We start from the raw sequence: 17708 nt of genomic DNA on the forward strand, positions 1-17708 counted from the left end.
ACGAAATAAAATGGAACATGAGTGAAACAAAATTTTAATATTGGTTAAAACTGGTTTATATCTAAGCGCACAACCTGAAAATATTGAAAATATGAAATATTATGTATGTAATTTGAAGTAGTGAAARGTAATCAGTAAGACACTCAATTTCGAATTCTTTGATGATACGTTATTTTGCATTTCAGTTGACGAAATATAGATATGGATAAATTTGTGTGTGGCTACGTAAATATTGCACTATATGGCAACTGTTGCAATATCGTTATGCCGCAACTGCAACTCAATGTAACGAAATTAACTGCCACCAAATTGGGATAATTTAATTTTTTTTTGCGCACACTTCAATCAGCATGTTTATTTGTATACTATTTTGCTTTTGCTTTTTMTKTTATTGTTATTATTKTTGTTGTTCACAAAGGCACTAAATTTCCCATTGCTTTGCTGTGTTTTATACACCAACAATTATTATTAAATGTATACAGTAGCAGGCCATATGTTGATAATGCCGCAGAATACAGGCTACAACAGCCACAATAAGAGATACAACAACAAGAAAAACAAAACTATAACTTTGGCTGCACCGAAGCCGAAATACCCTACACAAGTGCATTTCTTGTAACCTGAAAAGGTATGGAAAGTTCCTTAAATCGATTTTTGTCAAACTAATTGTATGGCAGCTATATGCTATAGTGAACCGATATGCATAATATCTTTGGAACTTGTAGTGTGGACTTGTRTACAAATTTGTGTAAAATATCRTGAAGATATCTCGTCAAATGAAAAAGATGTCCATACAAGCACTTGACACCTTTTGTTCAGTTTGTTTGTCAACTACATGCTAAGTGGTTCAAAATTGGCGATATCAGCAAGTGAACAGCTTCTTGGAAARAAAATAGCATSTGCAAAATTTCAGWTCGCTATCCCAAAAACTGACGAACTATTTATATAGACAGATGAAGGGACAGACAGGCAGACGGCTGTGGCTTAATCGATTCAGTTCATCATGCTGATATACATACACTTTATAGTATCTCCGAAATTTCCTTTTGATACTCAAAAAAAAGGTGTTTTGACAACCTCACTATGAGTGTTCCATGTTCAGGGTATAACTAAGCAAAAATCAGAGCACGCTGCTGACGATGGCATGCCTTCATCACTGGCTTTCCTGTTGTACCGACAACWGTCCGGATCGTAACAAAGCGCAATTTATACAATGAAGGCGCAAACGTAACAAAAGCAATAGCACTCGCACACATATAGATATACGTATATGTGTATTTGTATATGTATGCATTTGCAAAACGTACGGTAAAATCATAATGAAGTGCCGCAAGAACAAGAGTTGGCAAAAACATAATGACTGCACTCAGCCAATACGAACACAACAACAATGTGCCGCAACAACTAAAAAGCTGTATATGTGCATGTATATACATATATGTATTTAAATACACTCATATATGTAAAAGTGTTGCCGTTGGAAAATTCACGTCGGCAACACTATCGCGCTTGCAAGCCTTCGCGTCCTCCRCTAACGGCACTTTAAGCGCACTGCCTTCATGCTTCGCCGACTTTTACATTCAAACAGCCATATACATACCTATATATATGTGGCTATGGTTGTGTGAGCTTGTAAGCGCTTTCATTTGTTTGTGTATCGGTGTTTTCCTCTGTGGCCAGAACGAATTCSCTTGCGATGTGGCACCGCTTTTTATCAGGATAATAAATGCAATTATGGGTTTTTCATATTCCGCCTTTTGTTTATTGTCTGTGCGGCGACTTGCTTGCATATGTATAGGTGGTACTGCCGGCGTAATTTATACACATACATACATTTATAGCAATTTTATACAGCACCATTTTTTGAAGACAAAAAATAGTGTTTTTTGGAGGGAAGTCATTGTGTAGCTCTTTGTGAAACACCGCTGTGACTCATGTACGTACATATGTATACCTGTATGTACATATATATAGTAATGTCTAGGCAATGAATTTTTAAAATTTTTTTGTATGTTTGTGTGTAAACTAACTATTTATTTAAGCAATTTCATCATGCTTTACAAAACTTCTCGCAAAAATCATGTACTCAAAACATATAGTAAAATTATACAAATACTTTTAATTATTTTGCTTGCTTTAAGCAATTCATGTTTTGGRAATTTGCGTAATACTAACAACTTTTAGTTCTAAATAATTTAATACTAGTTCGTTGAGCAAAAGTCGGTGCAATTCTAAATTATAGAATTTCGCAAACATTTTACAATACTTTGCGCTTTCACATTCGTTTCGCCTTGAGTTTACAAAGTGATTGGTCAGCAGTGTATTATTTACAAAGAATTTTYTTTATAAATAAATRTGTTTAAATGAGTTAAGCYTCATAAGCTTAATWYACTACATCCGATAGCACTATACACTTACATTACCACACCACACCAGCGCAACTCACCACACTTGTAATCACTCAACAAAAAKAATGGATATCGAGATGGGACATTCAATTCGRCCATAAACTTGCGCATATACACTCCGCCGCSTCGACASCTCACRCTACTCTCCTCCAATTACTAAAKTCAGCCACGATCCGTGTCCATTYGATCGCCAGCAGTGACAAATCGTTCYCAGAATCGGAGTATCGTCGCCTCGCCCGTTGATAACATATTAAATGAGATTATATTATATGTGATGTGGTCTACGGAMAGGGGGCTTAGGTGTCAAAAAATCCAAAAAATCAATTTTCACTTTTTAGTTGATTCGGATGGAAGATGAGATTTTTAACAGCTGTTTCCCAGAAAACTAGTTTTCGCACGTTAGCTCCCTTTTCGTAGACCAGGTCACATAAAATAAAGTCAATAAATTCAAAAAAAAAAAAAAAAAAAATTGTTATAACAAGTATAAAAATATAAAAAAAAATAAACCGAAAGGATTTATTTAATTTAACGCAGTGGTGGGTGCTCTTATTCAAAATCTTTTAATTCTCTCGTCAATGACGCTGCGAGGTCTCATCATACTTTACTTTCATTACGTGAAGTATRTCTTTTAGTACGTTCTTTGGCTATATCGCATGTATTCGTATCCTGCTGACCCTCCCTGCTATCTATTCCTTGCTCTCTATTATCTAATCATTCATCAGTAGTCTTAATTATTATATGAGGATAAAAGCCCAAAATTCCTTTATTAGATTTTAAGCGTTACTCTACTCTTTCACAAACACACATTACTCTCGTATTCAGCGATAAAATTCCCTTGCGTTTCGTATATGATTATAATTGAATCATAATCTCTGTTAGTTGTTCTACCTCTATATGACTTTTAGTTATAGTCTCTATTTAGTTACAAATTTGAGATTACTGTTTCATACCRTTTTCATCTATAGTCATTTATTATTTGGTGACCTTAAACTCAAAAAAAAAACTATTGAGTTTTTATCATAACATGTTTGTCGATAAAGAAAATATATAGGATATGTTAGATTAGGTCAAGGGGTCCATCCTAACGGGGGGAGCAGCTTAGAATGATGGTAGGTTGGGGCTTAAAGTTGACGAAGTAAAACCAAGAATCTACGACCGACAAATAAAACGTGAAAGTTTCTGCATGAGAACTWGCGAAGAATACTATAAGGTCTCAGTGTATATTCCTCTGTTATATACAATCGGCGAAGATTTGAAGAYACGCACGTTTAGGATTTATAATATGTTTTTTTCAATTTAGTAGSATTTGATATTARAATGTCGATTTGMTATYAAACATTGATATTAAACATTATAAAGACTACTATACTAACAAGAACTATTTCTGGAYCCGTRCGAKTGCGGYAATATAAACTTTGCTAAAGGGAAAGTAGTTTAATAAAACTTGTGTGTTCTCCTATAAGCCAAATGGATCTCGCAGTACCTAAGGTGTTGGTCGTCCACCAGCGCTTTCTAAGTGCAGGCGAGGTCCATTGATTCACTGTTAGAACGCTCTTTTTCGAATGCATGACGCCAATGCAGATCCAACTCGGTCCCATTTCGATGGGAAACTGGCTAGTTCATTGGCTTTGCAGTTGCCAGCGACGCCGCTATGAACCGGCACGGTAGTATATGTCTACCGCYACCCTAACAGCTACTCCCTCCTAGTGTCAACCCTTCACTGAAAAAGTTATCTGCGCCTCTTCTCCACCGACTTTTCCCCATCTAAATATCCCTCGCCGGTATGATAGCCGAGAAAAAACAGTGATCCAARTTTTCAGGAGTTCAGTTGGTTGAACTTATTCCTGTCCTTGTTCCCACCCCTTTCATATAGCCATCTTCTCCGAACCTCAAAGCGCACTTCGCAGCAATTCAACTGTCGGCAATGTACCGGGTGCTATGTTTTCAGCTTCACCTAGTTAGATACCACGTGCGGCGGTTAGCTCATGGACCGTATTTAGAAATGTCTCTTTAACCATAAGAAATTAGAAAAATTGTAGAATTATATCAACAACAAAAAAGATGAACCGAAAACACTGCAGAACTCCAAAAKCTAGACTTTAAATCGTAGCCGGGGCAGTAAAAGAGCAACCACACAAACAATTACAATAGCAAGCGGCTAAGCATGCTTGCCGCCTGACTAAGCAATGAATATTGGTTGCARTGCAAATTAAATGAATGCCAAAAATCTGTATGGCAGATGGGTGAGAGAGAACGTACTGTATCAGAGTGTGATGGGAAAAGTCGGAAATTGTGAGGAGTTGACGGTATTCACYATACTTGCACTTATAAACTGCACCATTTTTGTTGTTGTTGTTATCATTCTAAATGTGTTCAAACGTAGCTGAGCATAAACAAAAGCCTATAACTCTGTATTTATGCAAAGCACACAGCCACACACGAATATATAGAATACAAACAGACACACACATACATACAAGCACACATTTACACGAATGTGCCAGTGTTTATATAGTCCAATGCCACAAATGCGCTAAATGCTGAGCGATAGCATAGAATTTACGGATTCACCGAGAACTGCCAGACTTTTGATGGCCGCATTGACGTAGCCTTTGTCCATTTATTGTGCAGCGGCCAGACTGTTGCTCTATAACTTTATGAAGTCTATGTGCCTCTAGCCTGCCGACTGATTGTCTTTATGTCTGCACTTATATGTGTATGTGCTAGTCTGCATTGCAGTACTCTGTACCTAGCCTCTTTGAATAGCGCGGAGCAGCAACARCTACTTCCTGCCTCAACTGTAGGCTCTTGTGCGTGTGTGCGTAGTTTTTGGGTAAAATTCCGATTTTAATTCAAARTATCAACAATGTGGCAGTCAACAGTTTATGAATGCAGTGAACGATAGCAGACTGAATGTGCTTTTGTATTACAACAGTAGCCTATCTATAGGCGCATTGTTTTATTTTTCCCCATATAAAAACGCCATATTGTCTTAATAACCCACAATAACAWTGAAAATGTTAGTAAAGTGACAAAACTTCATGTTTGTTTTCCTGCTCAGTTATGTGTGGCTCTGATAGTTGCAATTATTATTACAAAATGCTTGATGAACTCCATAAAGGTCATATGCTCATAGATAGATATATATGTACATGGAAATTTCGTATAATCCGAATAGTTAACTATACACTCGGGTATGAGTGTATATATATATATTCATATCGAAAGTGTCGGTTCATTGTAGTTCAACGGTTTTACCGGATTTGCGCATCAACAACCTCTCTCTAGTAGCAACAACACACCAGCCGTATGTAAAAATATTAAATTCTATGAAAATGTTTGTATGTATGCATCTATATTTTTCTGCGTATTTGCATGCAACTGACAATATTTAAATTTCATTTTCCAACAATAAGCCTCTACTTTGCCAGAAAACCACAAAGCTTAATGGTATTCTGTGGTTGGGTTTTTGTGGAGGCGACAATTATGTGCTTATGTGTGMAACGCTTGTGCTCAATTCAAGCAYGCTGAGTCTGTGGTTGCACTGTCGATGGATTTAGATATGCAGAAAGTTTCTCTTTTGAATTTTTTGTCTATGAACAGAGTATATTAAGGTGCCCCGAAGTTTTTAACACCTATAAGGTATAGCCGGAGACCCATATGTCGAATTCGCTGATATTAGACCACCATAGCATATAGATTATGTTAGGTTGTAMGATTAGTCCAAAATCTTTGAATCTTTGAATAGAACAGATGTTCGTTCTTTGTGTTACCTATAAACTCCTTAAAGGTGTTTCATCAATCGATGATGCGTTTTCCGCTTAGCACAAATTTATTAGGACGGTTAGTATCATTCTCAGCATATTATCTGTATTCATCAAGTGTGTGTTTACCGAAATATTTCAATCTCAATCTGGCAAAAGTTGGACAAAAGGTAAGAAACTGACAGAATAATTTCACCTCGCTTACCTCCATACAACTTTGGCAAAGAACGTTCGACAGAATATTTAGCCGCACCGCATGTATATTCATTCGACAGTGTCAGARCACCTATAATTGTGGCGAGAATGACATTGCTAAGTGCTCACAGTTCACTCTCAACCAGAAGGTCTTGCCGTCGCACAAGTTCTGATTGTTGACTAACACCTTTTGTGCTGACTGGATCAACGATAAACGGATGAAACTTTAGAAAGSGTRCGWRSTSAKYWCRYMWRYYWKRYWKKYWSTWKCKAWYSRYYWSYSASTKRYCWKYCATMCRWGYGRKTYYMATATGGAAACCGCATGAARCTATTGCTAATGGAGTGGTCGTGCACTCTTCTACTATTTTGAGCGCACAGTCARCGTACTGAAAGCCAAGCCAGTTTAGTCGTTCGGCTGTCGAAGTGAGTGTACCTCTCAGTAGGAAGAACCAGTATATCTACTGCTGCCTTGATGACATTCACCTTGAAAGACGCTACAAAGGGTTTGGTTGAGAAGAGTTAGTGGAGACTCCTCCTTAGCCTCGATCCTGCCATCAAAAAGCTCACGACTCCTCTTCTCCAAAGGCTTCACCCCGCCCACAAGTTCCTTTTAGGTGTGTGAGCTGAAAAAGAACCGGCAGGAGAGAATTATACGATGCAGTGATCGAAGTTGGAAGATATGCAATGGAAAGATCAAGATGAGCGCCACTTTCTGAGTTTTCAGGGGACAGGAGCTTTCAATGACAGAGCTTCAAATAGAACTGAAGACATCGCCTACTCAGCGATTGTGCTGGCTGTAAGGCTTGATTTTCGACCTAAGAGCTAATCGAAGTTTCCTGCCGTAAAGGTCCCTTTCAGTGTTTTTAAATTGTATATATCGTTCTCTGACCGAATTTTTTGACCAGCTACAATCAATATAGATGTGATCAGAAAAGGAATGATCATTAAGAATTATACCTTCAGTTATTATCGAAATCCCTAACATATGTGAGGGAGTTTTCCATGTTGTTAGTATAGATATCTGCACTACATATCGGAATTTTCGGGGACCGTGTGGTTTCGGTTCGCGGCCGGACCTATGAATCGCGAATTTCTATCTTAGAGAAATTTATGAATACCAYGGTACATAAGTTCCAAATCTCCAAATTGGCATTCTTTGACTAGCTTGCAGCTAAATTTGTTTGTTGTAGCTAAAGTGGTTATTTATTGTGTGAAAATAAGAACTTAGCTATAACCGCATAAGCGCTGTCAATGGCAATAAAGAAGAAGAAAAAAATAATTAATTTTTTTTCATTTTATGGACTTGTATAAATTATTTTTAATCGTAATCTGTAAGAATTTCACATACTTGGAATGAACTATGTGAAACCATGTAAACATATGCTCTTTCAAAACTCGAATCTTTGATTACGATTTTTTAATGCGAAGTACACCGGAGCGTATGAATAATATTTTATGTGTTCAAGGCTGATTGAAATTCATACTTCACCAGCGGAATTATTGTAATTGCACTTTACTTCTTTAAGATCGAAAATTTTGTATAATTAACATAAAATATAATATATTATTTAAAAGTTTTATAAAAATTTAAATTWTTTAAAGTTCAAATTTGTCAAAAATATACAAATTTTGGCCATGTGCATTAGCAAAAGCTGTGGTAATAAATAATTACCAAAATTTTCCCAAGACTGAAGTTGTCTACCAAAAATTGTGGAAAATGAAAATTAAATTAATATTTAGTTAATTTTTTTTTTTTGTGTAATACATATCTGAAACATTTTCTGAAACTTGGTAGCCTTRTGATGCATCATTCAACGCACGCTGCCAATGACTGCGTAGTGGTGCACCTGTGAGTACTTAAGCACTCACATRCACAGATGTTTATATGAATAGTTTTACACACACTTGAATGTACCGCTTGTGTGCCCGTAAAATACACAAATACATACATAATCATATTTATGCAAAAATATGGAGGCACACAACATATAAATATACCCATGATTTTGAATTACAAATATATGTACATTATGGTGTTCCTTTTTCAAGTTGATTGTATTTTTGCAAACGCCGCGAAATAGATTTTTGCTCTAAAAGCAAGGCTCTAATGTAAATAAGCTATTTATATTCARTTTAAATCGCGCCTCAATCAATTCATATTTTCCATATATTTTATATACGAAATKTTTATTTAACATTTTTTAATATTTTGCAATAAAAAGAGAAATTCTGATATAAAATTCCCCCTACAAGCGTATTAATTTTTCTATAAAAACATTGCTTTAAAATTTATACCGAGTTAAAACTTTGCATCAATACAGTGTACATATTCATGCAGTACACCATGACGTATGAGCAACATTGAATGTATAAATCCCTTCCATGAATTGGATTAAAGGAATTTTGCGTATTTAATTTGGAGGAAAAGCTAAAGTTTTGGATAGATCAAGATTATTGCGACTCTGCGCAAGGTAAAGTAAAAGTTGAAAAGCGGTTTGTTCAGTTTTAGCGAGGCGAAATGAGCACTGACGGCGAGGAAGATAGTGGATCACCACAGTCGGGTCTATGTAACCTGAAAGAATCTGGATTTTTTATCCGGTGAAGGACTGTCAATTGGCAGAATTCTGCTTTTACAATAACAACATGAAGATAGTGGACGCCCTAAAGAGGTTGTTACCGAAGAGAAAATCTATAAGGGCCACAAAATAATTTCGGTTCGGTTCTATTATTTTACATTACGCTAAATCTTAAGCGCAGGAAAAAAGACTATTTTTGACAAATTATGTTTACTACGGGCGGCAACTAAGGAATGGATTAGCGGAATTCGCTGCTTCTGTTATAATACATTTGTGTTGCTCATACGTCATGGKGCACTATATGAATACAGTACTGATGCAAGCATTAACTGGGTATAATTTTTAAAGCAATATAGCTCGAAAGTTTTTTATTAGAGTTTCCTTCTTCAAAAAGTTTATTAAAATTGATTGAAAAATTGTATAAAAAATATATATACACATAATATATGGAAAAAATGATTGATGCGATTTCGGTTTTTAAGCTAAAAACAAAAACATCAAGGGGCCTTTGCAATAGAAAATCAACATGAAAAATAACGAATACCCTCATGTACATACATATGCTTTCAAACGCATCTGCATTACTATGCAACAACTGCTAGCGCGCATGCATACGCTTATAAAAGTTTGTGAATTTTACGCAATTTTTTCAGTGGGTTTTTACGCTTGCGCTCAAGTGCACTTCAATTGGTTGCATAAAAGTGCACAGCAGCAAATGCACAACTTTCTTTGTGTCACTCAATATTACAGCCTGCCACTCGCATATTCAGGCAYGCACACACACATATGTATGCTCTTGCTTCAAGCAAAATCTCACAACCGTCTAAGAGGACCATATATCGTTGGTGGCACTAGTAATAAGGCAACGGCTGTCRAATGCCATACTTTCAATATGCTTAAACATACATATATGGATGTGTGTGTGTGTGTGCATGAGTGTATGACAAACGTCGAACTTTTCGCTGTGCTCACCCACAGCAGCACTGCCATCTCCTAGTTTGGCTGGTAACACAGTTTTACAAGCCCCAGCACGCAGACTATAATACTTTTACACTAACATTAGCCCTACTTACATACTTTCAAGTTGAAAATTGTTTTTTTTTTTTCATTGTAATTTTTTTAATTTTAATTTTTACTTTTTACTTTTCTGTTTGTTGTTGTACTACTTTTTCGCTTCATAAAATATGAGTGCCTTACAGGTGAGTGTGTCGATTGTGTGCTGGGCGCAGGCAAAGTAAATATATGTGGGCAGCTTAGTCAAGTACTCGGTATGCGCATATGTGTAAGAAAATCGTCCAAGCTTTGCATACCTTTTTTTTAGAGTTGGCTTGTCTGCATTTCCCCTTTTATAAAATAGAATAAGAATCTCAAGAAAAACTAATATGTGGAAAACGGCACAAATATTCAATAGACGACGACGGCTTATTTGAACGGTTTTTTGTGTAAGCGCTTTTAACGGTTCGCATTTAAGCGGCAGAAGTTTTAGATTAAATGAAAAGTCGAAGAAACCTGAGGGATTACCTCCATTTTAATGTTTTCTGGAGCAACTTAGTCGGAAAAACGTCTGTCTGTCGTCCGTTCGATCTGAAAATTTTAAAACATTCTTTTCTCACCACGAAGTTGCGTATTTATCGGGAACGCAGTTATCCCACCACTTTAGGATATAGCTGCCATACAAATTTACCTTTCAGAATCAAATCCTTTTTAAAAAAAAACTTTGAGATTAAGAACTTTTTATATAATTTTATACTATAACAAGTAAGGAAGAGCTAAGTTCGAGTGCAACCGAACATTTTATACTCATGCAATATGGAGGAATCAATGCCTGGGAAATACCTTAAAATGTTAACCACAGGATCGGAATCCAAGCAATTTTTTATATATATACTATACATATATATACTATATATAACTTATTGGTCGATATATGCAGTACAAAGTCACTCGGAARTTCAAAAATCTTTACATTAGGTATATGAAGGGCCAAAGGAAYTAAACCCATTTTTGATAAACAGGCATGCCATCGTCAGAGAAGGATTGTCCCTGATTGTCACACATTGACCGATATTTTCGTTCAAACGTCAACTACAGGAGTGAAGTCAAAACATTTCTAAGTGCTTAAATCGTTTTCGTTTATTTGAAGAATTTTGGGCCTTAAGGTATTACTCACTTTTTCAAAAGTTTTTTTTTTACAGGCGACCAAATTAGAGTTTTATATCTAAAATCAGAGTTTTATATCTAAATTTAGTCCTTAGTTATGACACTTTCACCGAATTTCAACTTTTCTCGTCATCCTGTCTTTTATATATGCATAACCCTGTATCTATTAGTTTGTGATATATACAACTGTTAGAATTGCATTACATTAATATGTCAGATCTTTTTGTCTTGGATTCTAGTAGAAACTTGCCGATAAATTTTGAAACTTAAGACTCAATTGAGGGATGATATTGAGATGAAATCTCAAGCTCAAGTATATAATCCCAAAAAAAGTTGCAAATTAGCCTTTCAAAATTAAATAATATTCCCTTTCACTCTTTGTACCGACTAAATGTGCTGAAAATTTCAGCACAAATTCAAAAATGTAAAAGCAAATATTTATTACTTAGCTCACATTTTTATATGTATGTACTTGGGTTTGCATTCATCGCATACTTTGTGCGCTTAGTCAGACTTATTTACTTTATTTTCAATTTAAATGTTATCTATCTTGCCCTTCCTGTTATATTGGCGCACACTAACATTCGCCGCAAATTCTCTTCCAATTCTCTTCATATAACTTGTTTACGGCTATTTGCTGCCAATATAAACGTATTCTATTGAGCAAAGGAATTCCACTTTCAATAAATGCGACAAACTCTTCTTATTTCTTCGTTTTCTAATACCTCTTCGTACTCATTTGGAAAAGTTTTAATTCCTTCTCTCAGCTGCTCGAGCAGCTTCTAACACTCGAAGAAATACCAAAGCAAGGTTAGCGCAGCATACAAACCTTTGGTATGTGACGCTGTGCTTCATTGGATTGCTTAGTGTTATGTGTGAAGTCATGTGCAAGAACTTGCAAATAAAAAAGTTTTATTTAATAAAAGTAGGCTTGTTGTAAAAAATTATATACGATAGTGTTATGTAGAAAATATTTAAAAGAGAAAATTTTTTGTACCTATTTACTTAGCCAACAAGTTKTGTACTCTGACTGGCATTTCAAACCCTTTTTGTACTTAAATTATAGGAATGTTTTGTGTATGCTAATTTTGAGGCTAATACATACGATTTTTGGCAGATTTTTAGCAGAACACAGTAGAGTATATTTTTCAGAAACCAGCTCATAGCTACATAAATACTAAYTACACCAATATCAACCATTTTAGATTAAGAGTAAAGAGATTCACTTTCTTAAGTCTATTTTGTGTTTAAAATTGTATGCCTTTTTGTCGGGAAGGCATCTAATGCAGTTTAGTTTTTCATTTTGCGTTCTGTTCGAAGTTTTTGATAAGTGGGCAAAATATCTATAAGACCCGGCTTTCTTTTGAAATCTTGTCAAAATTTGTATACCATAATTTTTAATAAATTGGCCTATAATTTTTGTTGTAGTGGTCAAACTCTATTTTTATAAACGCCATCGAAAGTTGTTATTTCCTTACTCGTAATCACTACTGTCAATATTTTTGCTAGCTAATTCCTTGAGCTCTATCTATTTAAAATTCTCTTATTGTTTTTCTTCTCCGTCTATATTTTCAAATATCTTTTTAATGTTTGCCTCAACTAATAAGTGTTAAAGCTTTGCTGCATTGGTGGGATTAAGGTATGCAACAGGGTATTCAGATATACGATTTCGGGGAATCGCCGGGTTGAAATATTGTGTAGTTGAAAAAGTCTTTTCGCATTTCTAATCAAACTTTAACTGATTTTTTTAATATTTATTTGGTATGGATTGACCGAAAGAAATGGTAGTCCGATGGTGCAAGGTTAGGGTTATATGGGGGATGCATCAACACATCCGAGCTAAGCTCTCTCAGCTTTTGTCGACTCATCAAAGATGTTTGTAGTCTAGCGTTGTCCTGACGGAAGACGAAGCCCTCTATGTTGATCAGTTCTGGCCGCTTTTTTTTCGATGCTTACCTCAATCTTATCAGTTGTTGACAGTAAAATGAAGAATCAGTCGTTCGACTAGGCTGAAGCAGCTCATAATGGATGATTTCTTTCCAATCCCACCAAACACTCAGCATAACCTTTYGAGGCGTCCATCCTGGCTTTGTGACCATTTCTTGAGCTTCACCACGCTTGGACCATGATTTTTTCACACATTAATGTCGTATTKTATCCACTTTTCGTTTCCTGCTACCATTCGCTTCAGAAATGATTCAATTTCATTTCGTTTTAGCAAAGAATCGCAGATGTTAATTCGGTCCATAAAATTKTTCACAGCCAGCCGTTTTTAAATAGTTCAAAACCGTTTGATGATGAATGTTAAGCTCCTTAGTGTTGTCATGGCTGCTTATGTGAGGGTCCATCTTTTTCATAATTTCATCGACTTTTTCAACGATAGGTTGACCAGAATGAAGTGCATCTTTCACATCGAAATTTCCAGAACGTAAACGATCGAACCATTGTTGTGCCACATGAACTAATATAGCATCGTCTCCGTACTTAAATATGTTTAAAATATTTTGTCAAGTGCTTTAAATGTGCGAAATAGAACCTTTGGGGGAGTGACACATCAGGCTAGACCGGTCGGCTGTTTCAATCTTTGATCGGGTTTTTCTTGAAACAACGTTGTCAAATGTGGTGAACTGGTGATAAAGATTTCTTAGAAACTAGTAAAGCGATCTCATTGAAAATTTTCATAGTTCATTTAAATAAAATGACTTAGTGATTGGTCGCAGGTCTTTTTTAGAATCCAACTAACTTTTTCATGGCGATTTGTGATAAAAAGCAGATCTAAAATCATATTGTTTTGTTTCCTACTACATTTTTTTTCCAAATCTTCCGTTAAATCACGACTTGTACTTATCTACTAATCGATGAATTTTGAGTTTTTTGATTTTAAATAAGTCCTTCGTCCCCGCGAGTAGATGTTTTTGGGCGCTGTCTCTGGAAATCTGCTGATAAAGGCTGAATTTCCAAAAATTATTTATGAAAAATTCACAAAATATTATACAAATGTTGCTTTGATATACTCAAAAGTTCTAATAAATTAATTATTTTAATATATAACAAAAACAAAATTCYTGTGAAAATAGGCATTTTTTTGGTCATCAAAACCCATGTAATCTCTACAGTGGGGTCTTCCTATACTATATTGTTATTTGAACTTTGGTTTTCCTGTTTTTGCCTCATACTTCTTTTTATATTTACTGACTTTAATTAAATCTTCAGCACACTTTTACGTATAATATATAACAATTGTATGAGAAACGTAGGAGTATGCATTGTATAAGCTGGCAAACAAAAATAGCTTTAAACCGATAAACTTTGCATTGTTGCTCTCGTCGTCTCTTGATCGAAATTAATATGAATTACAAATTTTTTTCAATATACACACAATAATGGTAGTCAGTGTGTATAGTAGAGCAAAATACTTATTTATAAAGCATAAATGACCAAGCGCACAGCATTGCATCGAGCAAAGGAAGTTTTACACACACCTGCGCATACTATACGTGGTCGACGGCATTATTATGCAATTTTAATACTTTGGCGCTGGGCTTTCAGCCAAAGCGTCAACAACTTCTACTAAAGTGACTCAATCGCTCACACCTATATATATACACACATATTTATATGTTATATATGCATATGTATGTGTATGAGTGTAGACTTTTACGCCCACGCCTTTGCATGTTGCAGTTTTAATTACATATTTCTTTGTGTTTGTTCAATTTCAGGTGGGCAACTTGGCTAACGATGGCATCAAATTGGCGACTGGTTCGAAAGAGCGGCGCTGCTCCATGTCACCACATGACGGACTAGAGGAAGAGGCACGCGGTGGCACTCTACGCGCACTGTGGACACATGGCGGCCCAACATCGGCTTTTGTACACATCGTCATCGCTGTGTGTTTGCTGTTGCCGCGTCTACTCTTGGAGGCTAGAATAATTGAAAACGGACTACTGCCAAGAGGTAATTACACAACTAACCAACGCTCAAATCAAACGAAGCCAAAAACCGAAACCCCCAAAACCAAAGTGTAAATGTTGTCACGTCAATGTCTGTTGACTGTTGACTGTTGACTGTGGACTGGTGGTAGGTGACAGGTAGACGGCCTATCCGGCTAACTGATTGGTTTAGCTAATATAGGCATATACGAACTTATGCGGATACTATAAATACATCTATATCTACATATGTATTCTGCATGCAAGCGCTGTCAAGGGAAATGAGGAAGCGTGAAACTGTTTCCGAAATGCCTATAAAGGAACAGATATGTACTGAATATGTTCGTGTTAAAATACGTTCCCAATAACTGCCTGTTTACATACTTTAATATGGTCTTATGAGTAAAAATATAGATTATGTTTAGCGTAATGAGATTACATGAGTACAAAAAAAAAATATTAGTATATAGTAAATCTGTCCCGCACTACCATACATTCATTACAATAATTTCGGACCTTTCTGTTGCTCGAAAAGCTATCATAACTGCTACCACATCGGCAACAGTCGTTAATACTCGTCTCATATAAATGTATATGCATAGTGAATCACATATGTACGATTAAAGCCAATCGGAACTTCCAAATATAGCTAGGTACTTACCAACGAAGTGCAGGTCTTGCGCTTCCTCTGCTTCATTCTGTGAGTACTGTGTCGAATACTTTCAGAGCTGTAGTGTTTTCGTCCATTCGAGCCTCATGACCCAGCCATCGTAGCCGCTGTTTCTGACTTCACTGAACTATGTCAATGATGTCAATGCCACCGTAGAACTCGTACAGCTCATTGTTCCGTCGAATACGATACTCACTGTTACCAGTGCGCAAAAGAACATAAATTTTAAGTAGAACCTTGCTCTCGAAAACTCGTAACGTCGACTCATCAGATTTTTTCTGCATCATATAGTAGGACGGGAATAATGAGTGACTTATAGAGTTTGGTCTTTGTTCGTCTAGAGACTACTTTACTTCTCAATTGTCTACTCAGTCCAAGGTAGCACTTGTTTATTTAATGACTGGAGATACTTCGTTTTGTCCTCGTTCACAACCAGGCCTATTTGCTTCGCTTCCTTATCTAGTCTGGGGAAAGTAAAACTAACGGCACGGATCTTGAGTTCAATGATATCAATAGCTGTACACTCTTATAGAAGATTGTACATACTCGATTAAGCTCTGTAGCTCGAATTATTTTCTCCAGCAGTAGGATGAAGAACTCGCACGACAAGGAATCACCTTGTCTGAAACCTCGTTTGGTATCAAACGGCTCGGAAAGGTCCTTCTTGAACCTGATAAGCTTTTGGTATTGCTCAACATCAGTTTACATAGACCGTATTAGTTTTGCGTGGATACCAAATTCCGTCATAGAGGCAGCCACTTTTCTTGCTGTCAAATGCAGCTTTGAAATCGGTGGTGTGCGTCGACACTCTTTTCACGGATCCTTTCCAAAAATTGGCGCGTGGTAGGTATCTGATGAGTTGTTGAGTTTCCAGGCCTACAGCCACACTGATAAGGTTCAATCAGTTTGTCGACTGTGGGCTTTAGTCTTTCACAYCATACGCTTTATATGCGATACTGAAGAGGTTTATCTCACGATAGTTGGCGCAGATTGTGGTGTTTCTTTTAGAGGACTGGACAGAACACAACTCAATTCCAATCGTCAGGTCCATATTCCACAAATTAGCTGATGCATGCTCAAAGCAGTTCATTGTGATCAATTTTGTGTATAAGCAAATATTTCTTTAAAAAGTGATACATATTTAGGGGTTTCATAAGTTATAAGTTATAACGATCCGAAAAGTTCAGTTTTGTATTTACGTAAACTTATTTTAGTATGAAATTCAACAACAAATCTTTTAAACTAGTTTAAACAAATATGATTTTATGATTTAACGTGCTTTATGACACATTGTGAGTACCCCAATTAATATTTGGTATAACTTTCTTTGGCATCAAATGACTTTTGTGCTTCTCGAATCATTGTCCCGCTGGGAAAACAATGTCTGAAACACTTACAACCTAATCTTCTACAAAGAGAAGTCACTGATTACCCAGAATTTCTTTTGCATTGACATCTGCCGTCATATTACCCRCAATACCGGCTAGTCCACCAATACCGTTAGTGGTTGAGTTTAGGCCTAACGTGGTGCTTTCTTAACTTCATATTCTTACTTTTCCAAGCCCACTCGCGGCCATATGATGCTAGCCCGTTTATCTTATAATATTTTACATATGAGAGAGGTAACTCTTGGGGGCTTTAAGAATTTTATTAAACAAAGTGATAACGAAGCATCATACATAGTACCACCCAAACATGTCATAAATTTTGCTTCCGTTAAAAAAAATTTTTGCTAAAAATCAAACTTTAATRCTGAAACATACGAAAGCGTGATAGATATATATGTGAGTCACTGTATGTAAATGCATTCAGTAGTTTAATATTTAATTCCTCTTAAATTGCAATTTTAATTTTTGCACTTTTATTCGCTTCATCAATTGTTCMGTAATTTTAATAGCATTTTAATTAAACTCGCTTTTGACTGTATGTGCAAGCGTATGTGATTTCCGGTCGATAATAAATTTATTTATTGTGTATTGCGATTGTGGTTGTGGCTTCCTCTT

General features: G+C 36.0%; 1 protein-coding gene across 1 annotated transcript in view; it reads left to right on the top strand.

Moving 5' to 3' along the window:
- LOC108967457 (protein tincar) overlaps positions 1-17708 on the top strand; it is a 137499-nt gene that overhangs the window by 78321 nt on the left and 41470 nt on the right. Inside the window, exon 6 of the mRNA XM_018930877.1 lies at positions 14826-15060. Coding sequence (XP_018786422.1) covers positions 14826-15060 — 235 coding nt within the window. The remainder of the gene's footprint in view (positions 1-14825; positions 15061-17708) is intronic.

The sequence above is a fragment of the Bactrocera latifrons genome, unplaced genomic scaffold (assembly GCF_001853355.1).
Source record: "Bactrocera latifrons isolate USDA-ARS-PBARC rearing strain unplaced genomic scaffold, ASM185335v1 scaffold_189, whole genome shotgun sequence".
NCBI lineage: Eukaryota > Metazoa > Arthropoda > Insecta > Diptera > Tephritidae > Bactrocera > Bactrocera latifrons.